General features: G+C 39.6%; 1 protein-coding gene across 1 annotated transcript; it reads right to left on the minus strand.

The window, feature by feature from the left end:
* Nucleotides 1–347: 347 nt before the first annotated feature.
* On the minus strand, nt 348–10,658 carry LOC146887661 (uncharacterized). The gene is made up of 6 exons (XM_085670328.1): nt 10,596–10,658; nt 10,234–10,491; nt 8,385–8,764; nt 4,075–4,087; nt 3,639–3,651; nt 348–1,006 (listed from the first exon to the last, which is right to left on the minus strand). The coding sequence occupies exons 1-6, from the start codon at nt 10,656–10,658 to the stop codon at nt 348–350; spliced, it is 1,386 nt and encodes a 461-aa protein (XP_085526454.1).
* Nucleotides 10,659–12,366: the final 1,708 nt, after the last annotated feature.

Consider the following 12,366-nt stretch of genomic DNA (forward strand, 5'->3'; position numbering starts at 1 on the left):
GTCAAACCAACAGCTTTTGTGGCCATAATTTAACGTGAATGACTTACTGTGCTCCATGCAATGCGGACAAGCTAATCTACCATGTGTGCCCCAACCAGATAACATCCCATAAGCAGGGAAGTCATTAATAGTCCACATCAAACATGCTCTCATCATAAAATTTTGTTTCCTTGAAACATCATAAGTCAAGATACCACCTCACAACTTCTTCAAATCATCAATTAAGGGCTCCAAGTAAACATCAATAGACAACTAAAAAACATATAAGGTTTTGACATGCACATTTTAGGAGGAAGATTGTATGCAGTAACAATCACGGGCCAACAAGAATATGGTGAAGATGAAGCCTAGATGTAAGGGTTAAATCCATCTGAACATAGACCCAGTCGTACATTGCGTGGATCAGACACAAAGGTAGGATGTTTACGATCAAAGTGCTTCCAGGCTTCACCATCAGATGGATGGCGTAACATTCCTTGACTTTGGTTATCATGATGCCAAGTCATATGTGGCGCGGTTTGCATAGAAGCAAACATTCTTTGTAATCTTGGGATTATAGGCAAATAGAACATTGACTTAACTGCAATTGGTTTTTTGCGCCTTGATCCCTGATGAAGTGGGTGATATCTTGGTTTGTGACAAAATTTACATTCAAGCAATGCTGCATCTTTTTTTCCACTATCATTGTCATAAAAAAGCATACAACCACTCACATAACAATCAATCTTCTTAGCCTCCAATCCCAACTTTGATACTAACCTCTTAGCGTCATAATAACTCTTTGGCAAGCTCATATTTGGTGGTGTGAGATCTAACAAAAGTTTGGTGAAAGCCTCTAAGCATAGGTTGAGAATATTCCAATTATACTTATAAGATAGAAGTCTAACACATATTGACAATTTAGAGTCTCTCGTCCCTTCAAATAAAGGTTGATTTGACTCCGCCAACAAATCATAAAACCTTTGTGTGGATTCATTAGGACACTCTTCTATGTTAGTGTCGTTGGGTTGATTGAAATTGACACAAAGTGTAAGACCCGAGAAATTTAAATAATTAAATAAATAATTATTTAATAAATGCGGGTGGTAGAAGCCTTTTTGGCATTTAATGTTAATTATTGTGACGTGGAAGAGTACTAACTCAAGTGGTTGAGTGTACTTTGGTTTGTGTGAGAGGACTTGAGGCTAGAAGAACCAACCATCTTCTTTTATTTGAAGCTGATAAAAATACTAGGTTAGGGGAGCTCTTTTCCATACCTTTACATGATTGTTGAGAATTTTGGTGTATTTTGTGATATGCAGTGATTATGGTATTTTGCTATGCAATTTTCGCACCAACAATGCTGGGAATTGGGATGTTTGATCACTTTGATATATATTGATTAAACCCTTAGGAGATTGCATGAGAATTTTAGGGTTTTGCTATGTTGTTTATGATTCATGGTTCAATTCCGCATTTTTTGGGGGTTAGTTTGGGGTCCAAATCGTGCTCATATTGTTTGTATTCTATGATGAATTACTTAGCATAGGGGAGTGTGATTTTTGGTAAATTGGTTTGGTTTCTGCGTGCGTGACAAGGAGAAGGTCTGCTATTCTCGCTTAAGCTAACTAGGGTCGCCTAGGCGAGAATAGCAGGAACGAAATTTTGGGTTGTGTTTGCACATCTCGCTCAGGCGATGTAACGTCCTAGCCGGAAATTACTTACTAAAACAAATAAGGATTTAAATAAAATAACAACCTCATTTATTAAATCATCAATTCCCAAAAACGCGAGAAAATTTAAATTTAGATAACCAATGCGCCATTACAATTAATAAAAATATGAGTCGCATCATTCATATTACTATCAAAAGTGTCTAAAAATTATTACACATAAATCCTTAGACAACATGGTGACTAGAAATAAAATCCCAGAAATATCCCCACTCCGTCTCTAAGCATCTGCCTGCTCACCTGCATCAACATCTGCTCTCATGTAACAAGTTACATGATCATCGCCACACACACACAGATAGGGTGAGCTCATTTAAATAAAACCAACCAATAAAATATTAAATACAACATCAAAAAATTTAAACTCGGGTTAGTATTCTTCTCTCTTTTTTCCTTACTTCTCCACTTCCAATACTTTCATTAGACGTCTAACATTTCTATCGCCAGGGCATTGGTCACTCCAAAGGGCATCACTACATATTCATAATGCCCATAACGCGACCTGAACGCAGTCTTCTGAACATCTTCCGATTTAACCAGGATTTGATGATACCCAGATCGCAGATCAATCTTGGAAAATACCCCTGCTCCTCTCAACTGGTCCAGCAAGTCATCGATTCTGGGCAATGGGTATTTATTTTTAATCGTCAATTTATTCAGTTGACGATAGTCCACACAGAGTCGGGAGCTCCCATCTTTCTTCTTAACTAGCAATATTGGGGCCTCCCACGGGGATGCGCTCGGTCGTATGAACCTCTTTTCTAGCAAATCTTCAATCTGCTGCTTCAATTCGGCCAACTCTGCCGGGTCCATTCTATATGGAGCCATTGATACTGGCCCAGCTCCAGGAACGAGATCTATAGCAAAATCCACATCCTTACTGGGTGGTAATCCAGACACCTCATCTGGAAACACATCGACGTATTCTCCCACTATCGGTATGCTTCTGACCAGATCAACTGCACTTCTCTTCTCCGACTACACCATTATCACATAACAAGAAGCTCCACCAGTCGCCTCCTGTACCACCTCACGAGTGGAGATCAACGGTAGCCCTTCAGCCTCAGGAAATACTACACTGCGCCGTCCACAATCAATCATGACATGATTGTCTGACAGTCAGTCCATCCCGAGTATCACGTCCAATCCCTCCAATGGCAAGCAAATGAGATTCACCTTGAACCTGTGTCCTGCCAATTCAATAACACACCCGAAACATGCCAGATTGGTAGATACTTGCCCTGATACAGGTGTCGAGACTGCCAGCTCACACCCCAAATCACGAGCTACAAGTCTAAGCCTACTCACACATCTTGGGAGATGAAAGAGTGAGTAGCACCTGAATCGAACAGAACCAAAACACTGTTATTAAACAACATACATCGGTCAATGATCAGGTTACCTGATTGAGTGGCCTCAGTACTGGTCAGTGCAAACACTTTCCCGCAGCCCAAGGTCGATCAGCTAACGCCTTCGGGGGTTTCTGCTGCGGTGTTACCCCTCCAGCTGTCTTCTTAGTGGGACACTGACTAGCATAGTGGCCCAACTTCTCACACTTATAACATTTCACGTGCTCCGTGCCAGCACCTGAACTGCCCGCTGCCTTCGTACAGTTCCTATGAAAGTGTGGACCACCATAGTTATAACAACGTAATCCTGAGGAGGAGGACTGCGGCTTGCTATACGGCGTCTTCTATTGTCTAGACTCAGGAGCATTTTTCTATGCTCTCGAGACTCGGCTGGGTCTAATTTCCAGCTCCTCTACGGTCCTGGCCTGCTCCACGAGAACTGGAAACTCCCGAATCCTCAATGGCACCAGGACTCTGCGCAGCTCGTGCCTCAAACCTCCCTCAAACTTACGACAGCGCCATTCTTTTGTGATCACCTGCGAGTAAAACCTCGCCAAGTACTCAACGCGATCAATATAGGTCTGCACAGGCTGATTCCCCTGCTGTAATGTGAGGAACTCCGCCTCCAGTGCATGCTTAGTTGAATTTGGAAAATACTTTTCCAGAAATATGGTTCTGAAACTCGTCCAGGTGACCTCCTCCTGACGGGTCTGCATCTGCTGCTGCATCCCCGTCCACCAGTACTCTGCATCGCCCACTAGCAGGAACGTGGCAAAGCTCAGTTGTTGTGCTTCAGTACACGCCAACACCCTGAATATTTACTCACACTCCTTGAGCCAAGCATCGGCCTCATCAGGGGTAGCCTTGCCGTTGAACTTCGACGGCTTATGCTTCAGCACATCCTCCATAGTCATTGATCTCGCTGGTGGTACTGTGGCCCTGGGTTGTGCCGCCACAGGCTGCATAGCGTCCACCATCCTATGGATCGCCTGTGCGATCTCATCAGCGCCAACCTCATTCCTTCTTCTCCTATTTGCCATAGCCTGAATGCGCCACATTTTTAACTGGTAAATCAAGCAATTCATATTTCAATCTCATAACAAGACATATAACACATACACACATTAATTCGATAGGCTCACTCCCCAAAGACCCCATGAAATTGTTGAAATCACGGCTCTGATACCAAATGTAACGTCCTACCCGGAAATTACTTATTAAAACAAATAAGGATTTAAATAAAATAACAACCTCATTTATTAAATCATCAATTCCCAAAACGCGTGAAAATTTAAATTTAGATAACCAACGCGCCATTACAATTAATAAAAATACGAGTCGCATCATTCATATTACTATCAAAAGTGTCTAAAAATTATTACACGTAAATCCTTAGACAACATAGTGACTAGAAATAAAATCCCAGAGATATCCCTACTCCGTCTCTAAGCATTTGCCTGCTCACCTGCATCAACATTTGCTCCCATGTAACAAGTTACATGATCATCTCCACACACACATATAGGGTGCGCTCATTTAAATAAAACCAACCAATAAAATATTAAATACAACATCAAAACATTTAAACCCAGGTTAGTATTCTTCTCCCTTTTTTCCTTACTTCTCCACTTCCAATACTTTCATTAGACGTCTAACATTTCTATACACTTTAAGTGAGAACAATGATCGATCTTCGCTGCACGAGTGTCCACTCGCCCCTCCGACTACAAGCCACCACCTGATAGTCCACACGTGGGAATAACCTTGCCACAGCATCTCACCGTGAAACCAAGTGGAGTTCCCCAAAACAAACATAAAGTTTGTAGCTGTTCCAGACTACCAAAACTTTATCAGAATCACTCTGAAGAAGGTAATCACCCGAACCTCGCCGTACGAGCCACAACTCGCACACTCCACTGGACTTCCTAAACCACCAGGCTACAACCTAGAGTGGTCACGTGTTACCCCAATACAAGATACACTCGTAACTGGGCCTCCAGCCAAAGCATCGCATCATGAACATCTCTTAAAGCGGTGTAGCAAACTTTTCCTCGTGCACCATCACTGAACCAAAACCGCTTGGCGCGCATCTCACGTCGCCAGGCACACACTAGGTTCAAACCGCTTGGCGGGCATCACACACCGCCAGGCGCCAGGCGCCTGCAGTATCATCACTGCACCGTCACCGCCTAGTGAACTCCGCCCTGCCGCCAGGCGCCACTCGCCACTACCGCCTGGCGCACCTGCCCGCGCCGCCAGGCGCCACTGCACCTTCAGAACCTCTACTCTACCACACCGCTTGGCGGAACTACCCCTACCGCCAGACACCAAGCGTCAATAGTGGCCACTGCCACTAATTTGTTTCCGTCCGCCTGGCGGCTCACTCGCGCCGCCAGGCGCCATACTAATAGCACTCTGTTACTGGTTTATTGGCACATTAAACAGGTCCCAAGGGACCTCAAATCACACATACCACAACACACATGACATGTACAATTATCCATTTATGCTAAAATGACTCGATCACAATGCTCACATCTTTGTCAATGCTAAGAATCAATACTTTCAAGTCAAGGATCACATTCTTTTACAAGTGCTACTTAAAACATGTTGTAACACACTCCAGAACTCAAGTCACATCCTCAGCAGTTGAATACTAATTTATCTCATACCAATTTATATACCAATGTTACACATAATTCTAACATTACTACAAATAACGTGCCATAATAGCTACCCCTAATAACCATAATTCTTCTTCGTACCATCTCTTCACGATCACCACATTCTAGTTCACATTTTTTCATTTTACTAAATTATCCTACTTTCTGGAATATATTTTAGCACCTACAGCATAACATTTACGGCATCCATCTCATTATATCACTTTTCCCACCCTCACTATCTCTAATCTTCCTTAATCCCGAACATACCAAATTCATATAAATTTTTCCATTTTAGACATATACATTTATAATGTATTTCTAATTGAAAAGCCAACACCACAAAATCCATATAAACTACACTGTTAGGCCGCCTAGCGACAGTTCATGCGTCGCCAGGCGGTGCATGCAAATCTGGGTTTTGCCCAGAATTTCCAACACTGCACTATGCTCAGATTTCCTAATTTTTATGATACCTACCTTCGTCCTAACATTTTGCTATATGCACATGCCATACAGTGTTCATACAATACTCATATTATCGTCAATTTTGGATAATCAATACACCTTTCATTGCAACACTTTAACAATCGTTGTCCCCAATCCCAACATGAATTCCACAACCCCAAATTCACACAACATACATAACTTCAATATATCATGATCACCTGCAGACATTCACCACATAAGATTCATGTTCGTGCATATAAATTATCATGGCGCATCACAGGAAACATCAAGAACATCAAAACAACAAAGAAACAGCGTCACAGTGCTTGTGCTGCCTGGCGGTTCATCCTCTGCCGGCAGGCTGTTCATGGAGAAAACCCATAAAACATGTAGATTCGCATGTGCCGCCTGGCGGCAGTTCATGCACTGCCAGGCGGTTTCTGGAAAAATCCAGAAAACGTGAAATGAAGCAGAAAGTAAGGTTTTCCCAATTCAAGTATGGCCCAGAACACATGCAATAATAAAACATGACACGCTTAAAGTATGTAGAAATAAAACATGCAATACGAACTCCCCTAACCTAGAATTCCTTCGCTTAAAATGACACGCTTGCGTTCCTTCCTTGAATTCCAACAACTCCTCAAGCTCTCCCGCTGTCCAGCCCTTCAATCCCACTCTCTACTCACTATTTCTCTCTGAACTCGTACAACCCTCAATACCCCAATTGTGCAGACTCCAAAACCCTTCTCTCTCTCATAATTAGCCTTTTAAATTGGGCTTACTTAAGGTTAATTTGCTATAAAACGAATTTTTTGCCATAAATCTCTCATTAACCTCCCTTAATGACTTATTACCTTCTGTTTTCCAGCCACCCCATTGCTGCCATACACCCTAGGGTTTATGTGCCTCTTCATGTGCATGCTATAGTAAATTTTTGCAAAAAGAAAATACTTTGTTCAAACCAAGGTTTGAACCCATCACAACACAATTCCACTTCAAACGTACAACCAATTCAACCAAGTCATATTACATGATAATATTCACACACCAAATTTTATATCCTTACCTATCACACCTGAGCATCCAAAAAAAAATTACTAAAAACTAAATAACACACAATTAGCATACTTAGAACTCGAACCCAAGTCCTCTCACACAATCAAAGTACTCTCAACCACATGAGCTAGCACTTTTTCACGTCATGAAGATTAGTATTGAAATCAAGGTTGATGCATATGAGTTTTGTTGTCTTGCTGCCTAGGCGAGAGATGTTGTGTTGAGCGAAGAGAGGTCTCGCCCAAGCGAGATGAGCTCGCCCAAGAAAGACTTCGTACGCAACTTTGGTAGCATGCTCACTTAGGCGAGGAAGCTTAGCTTGAGCGAGACAAGCCTGGTCGCTTAAGCTAAGGCTTCTAGCCCAAGCGACTTTAGTGCAATTTGTGTGTATTGTTTGTACGCATTAATGTAAATGTGGATCAGGAGATGTTGTGCCATGAACGGGTAGGTTCATGGATGGTGATTGGCATGTGATTGTATGAGCGGGGAGGTTCATACTTGATTACTCTCCTGTGGGGATACGAGTGAGATAGGTTCTTATGTTTCGTGCTCACAGTTGAGAGATGCTGCGTGCGGGGAGGTACGTAGCTTGTGGATCACATGTGTTGGACTACGGGCGGGTAGGTCCGTAGAGTAAGACTACGAGCGGGGAAGTTCGTAGGGGCATGACCACGAGCGGGCAGGTTCGTGTGAGCATCATAAATCCTGAGTCCATGGCTAACTTTGTTGTTATGATTGGAGGTTGAAAAGCCTTGGGGTGTGTTGAGAATGTAACCAAGGTCTAATTATGATAATATGATTGGGTGCTTTATATTATTTTATTTATGTGATTTCTTATATTGTCGAGCTCACCCTTTCTGTTTGTGCTTGACGATGATCGATTTTACACGGGAGCAGTTGTTGATACAAGTGATGCTGCTAACAGACGAGACGGAGAGAGGGGCTAACTGGGAATTTGAGCTAGGGATTTACTATGTTTTAATGATTTATTTGGAACTTGTAATAACTTTTTAATTTAATTTCATTGAATGATTGTCGCATTGAATATTAAATTTTGTTTTCCCCGCGGCGGGGATTAATAAAGTTGCGACGTTTGAACTTCTTTTTACATATTTAAATATTTAATTAAGTAATATCTATTAGGAATGTTACACAAACCGTTATTGACCATCTCTTCCATGTCACATAATTGCTCCATTTCTACAATACGTACACCATCTTTAGGGACATAATTATCACCTTCATATAAATCAATAGCTGGCATATCTTCACCGTGTAATGTCCAAATCCAATAATTTGGTATGAACCCTTTTTTATAAAGGTGAACTTTGACAACCTCATCTGTCAAAATCCTTGTACAGTCACACTTAATGCAAGGACATCTAATCCCACCTTCAAGTTCAAAATATCTAGATTGTCTTGCTACTCGAACAAACTCTTCAACGCCTAAGACAAAAGACTCCTTCAACCCCCATCTACCACTATAACAACGATCATACATCCAAGCACGATTGAAAGAAGGTTCGCCCATGTTCTATAAAACAATAAAGGCCTTAAATTAGATTGTTAAAGGGAAAATTGGAATTAAGTGGAGCAATATGGGGATATATCTCACTTATTGTGTAAGATATCCAAATAGAAACCAAATATCACTATCCTAATTAGAATGCAAGTCCCATGACTATGCAAACCAAAAGCATTAATTGGAATTACTAGTTATAGGAATTCCAATAGTAATTACCTAATGATAGTAAAATGGATCCTAGATGAATCCAAAATCAGATTCAAAGCATAAACACATTCAAAGCATAAACATATTCAAACCATAAAACAGATTAAAAGCATAAACAGATAAAAAGAACCAACAATCAAAGAGTCAAATAAGCCATTCACCTTTACTTTGAAGCTTTAACGCAAAACACTTACCACGAATCAACAACCCTACTCACAAATACCTATATTGGCACAAATCATAACCAATAAAAACAAACAATTAGTTTCACTGATTAAAACCAAACAATTAGTTTCATACCCTATTTTAAACCCCACACAAACAACTAGCTATATGGATTGAATACTTGTTATTAAATACTCTTAATAAATTAAATATTTTAAATATAAAAAATTATCAAAAATATATAAATTTACAATAAATTCAAAACTTAATTAAATTTATTTATTTTTCAAATTGATATAATTCATTACACACCTTGTGTATTCATACTTGTATGCTAGCCTTGTTATTCTTCTTAATAATAATTTTATACTTTTTTACTAATTCCAATCTACTTTTTGTTACACCTTGAAAATAAAAAATAAAAAAACTACCTAAATTCTTGAAGTGAAGACTCTCTTAATTCTAATTTATATGCATGATGTATAATAAATACATTTTTAAATGTAAGTTGTATCAGGCATAAGACTTCTTTGTTTTTAATCCGTAAAATAAACAAATATTTTTTTTATGTGAGACACAATATGACCGCTAGCTATTTCATTAATAATTTCAGTGACAAGCACCGATTTAACATTTTAAAATAATGACAAGCACTTTCTAGAGGAAACTACATCTATTACCAGACAAAGGCTGAACACAAACTAAACAAATATTATATTCACAGATTCACACATTTATTATCATCAATGCCTCAAATTGGAAGTTGTTTTTACGTAAATGTTCACTTGATTGATCCAAAAATTGATTTAGTGAGAAAGAACTTTAAGTTTAAATCTTTTGCGGTGAAGAAATTCTTTTATTCAAAATTTTCCTAATAACTTGCTTCAAAAAAACATCAAAACATGATTATTCAAAATGTAATGAAAATTAATTTGCAAAACCAATTTCACCATTCAAAATCAATTGTAAAAGACCAGTTTCATTCAATAAAGTTTGGGAAGCAGCTTCATTCAAAATTATTCAAAACCAAAATCATTTTAAATAATTTCAGCCCAATCAATCAAGGAAAATCGCAAAGGCAGTATAGAAAATGCAAGGCAATATACCTCAGAATTACCCCCAGCAATTGAATCCCACATCTCCTCAACTTCACCCTCATGATCCTTCCCAGCCTTACCACCAAAACCTTTTTTAGAACCCCCAAATTTAAAGCCACTTGCACCACCAAATCTCTTCTCACCCTTCAGCCTTTTCTCCTTCTTCGCATTCCCAACTTCCTTTCCCTTCTTCCTCTTCCTTCCATCTCCCTTGTCAAGCCTCTTACTCAAAGTACAAAGGTTGTTTTCAATACTTAACTGTTGTGACTAAGAGTTCATAAAGCAGTAACCTTACTATTATGCTAAGGTTCATTTTCGGGAAAAGGGGAAGAAAAAAGAAGCTGCTAAAATTAGCAATCCAATCCCATTACAGGTACAAGCTTTTCATTTAGAATTACACTACTATTATTAGAATTACACCAATCCAAATGCATATAACAATTCAAACAATCTCAAATTAGACTAAGCATCAATCATCCATAATCAAATCAAAAACAGAACGACAATCAAACCAAAAACAAAATATAGAGAGAATGGGATAAGTGATCACACCTTCCAATGGCTCCGATATCTCGCAAACACACTACAACATCAGTGCTCTGGGACCAACATCAGTGCTCTGGACCAACGAACGTGGGAAGACCGAACATAATCCTTTACAAATCAAAGAACCATGTCAGAACAAGTAGCACAAATCAACATTACAAAAACCAGAACGAATTAAACTCACCAAAACAACAGTGGGCGTCCAAATCCACGGTGGTAGTGATGAAGTGACGACAGTAGAGAGGTGACGACAATGGTTGTAAGACCTGTGAAAATTAATTAATTAAATAAATAATTAATTAATAAATACGAGTAGGAAGAGCCTTTATGGCATTAAATATTGTTAGATGTGATGTGAAAAAGTATTAGCTCAAGTGGTTGAGAGTACTTTGATTGTGTGAGAGGACTTGGGTTCGAGTCTTATGTATGCCTGTTGTGTGCTATTTGATTTATTATCATTTTTGTTAATATATTTGTGAATAGTGAGTGATATCATAATTATAGAATTATAATAGTTATCATTAAATGTGAATTGTCATAGTAGGAGTGCTTTGGCCTTATGAGTGGAAGGTTACAGGTTCAAACCTTGATAGACAGAAATTAGCCTTTATTTTTGCCAAATTTAGTTTGGAGTGAATGTGAAAAGGTGGAGAGAACCCTAGCAGAATGGGGCAGCCAAGAGGGTCTGAAAAACCACCTTGTAATTACCATTGAATAGGAATTAAACCCATAATAAAGCCCAATTTTCGTTTTATCTCTTTAGACCAACATTAGGAGACCTATAAAAGGCAAAATCTGGGAGAAAGAAGGGTTTTCTGCACTTTGGTCTGTTTTGGCTTAAAAAGAGAACTAAATTCGAATTGGGAGTGGTAAGATTTGGGTGCACAAGAGGTGAATTGGGAGAAGGCTTGAGGAGAAGCATCCTTTTCTTCTCAATTTTAGTCAAGAACTCAGGTTAGGGGAGATGTTCTTATGTGCATACGAATTTTGTTGTGTTTTTGTGTTTGTGTTATTCTCAATTTGATTTTGCATAATGTTAATTTCATATTATAGGCACTGTGATTGAGAATTGGTGAAATTGATATTGTGCATAAAGTTTTGGGGTGATTTATATGAATTGAATGAGGGTTTTGGTATGGAATGGTTGTGAACGCCAAACCTTGTGTCTTAGTAGTCAAATTTGGATATAAAGTGTGATTCTGAAGTATTCTTGCAATTACATTATGTTGGTAACCATTGTTTGGTGTTTTGGTGAATGGTGTGCGTGAACAGAGACTGATTCTGCAAGTTTCGCCCAAGCGAGTTCATCTTGCCTAAGCGAGAGTTGCAGGACTTCATTTTTGTTCTTGGTTCGTGCAGCTCGCTCAGGCGACTTGTGTCAGCGTTGAGCGACAAAGACTCTCGCTTAAACGAGAGTGGCTCGCCTTGCGAGGTCACGGTGAAGCTTGTACGTGTTGAGCGCGATTTCTCGTCCAGTCGAGGAGTTTTGGGGTGTTGAGTGACAGATACACTCGCTTAGGCGAGAATGGTTCACCTAAGCGAGGTCGCGATGAGATTGGGTGTTTTCCTTCGTTGAATCCTTGTCCAGGCGAGGAG

This window comes from Vigna unguiculata, chromosome 3, assembly GCF_037176805.1.
Source record: "Vigna unguiculata cultivar grain cowpea cultivar isolate G323 ecotype 2 chromosome 3, ASM3717680v1, whole genome shotgun sequence".
NCBI classification, from domain to species: Eukaryota; Viridiplantae; Streptophyta; class Magnoliopsida; order Fabales; family Fabaceae; genus Vigna; species Vigna unguiculata.

Coding starts and splice junctions, on each gene's coding strand:
- LOC146887661 (XM_085670328.1), bottom strand. CDS start 10,658: ATGCATTTGGATTGGTGTAATTCTAATAATAGTAGTGTAATTCTAAAT. Junction 10,492..10,595: donor TAAATGAAAAGCTTGTACCT/GTAATGGGATTG, acceptor ATGAACTCTTAG/TCACAACAGTTAAGTATTGA. Junction 8,765..10,233: donor TTGCTGGGGGTAATTCTGAG/GTATATTGCCTT, acceptor ATTGTTTTATAG/AACATGGGCGAACCTTCTTT.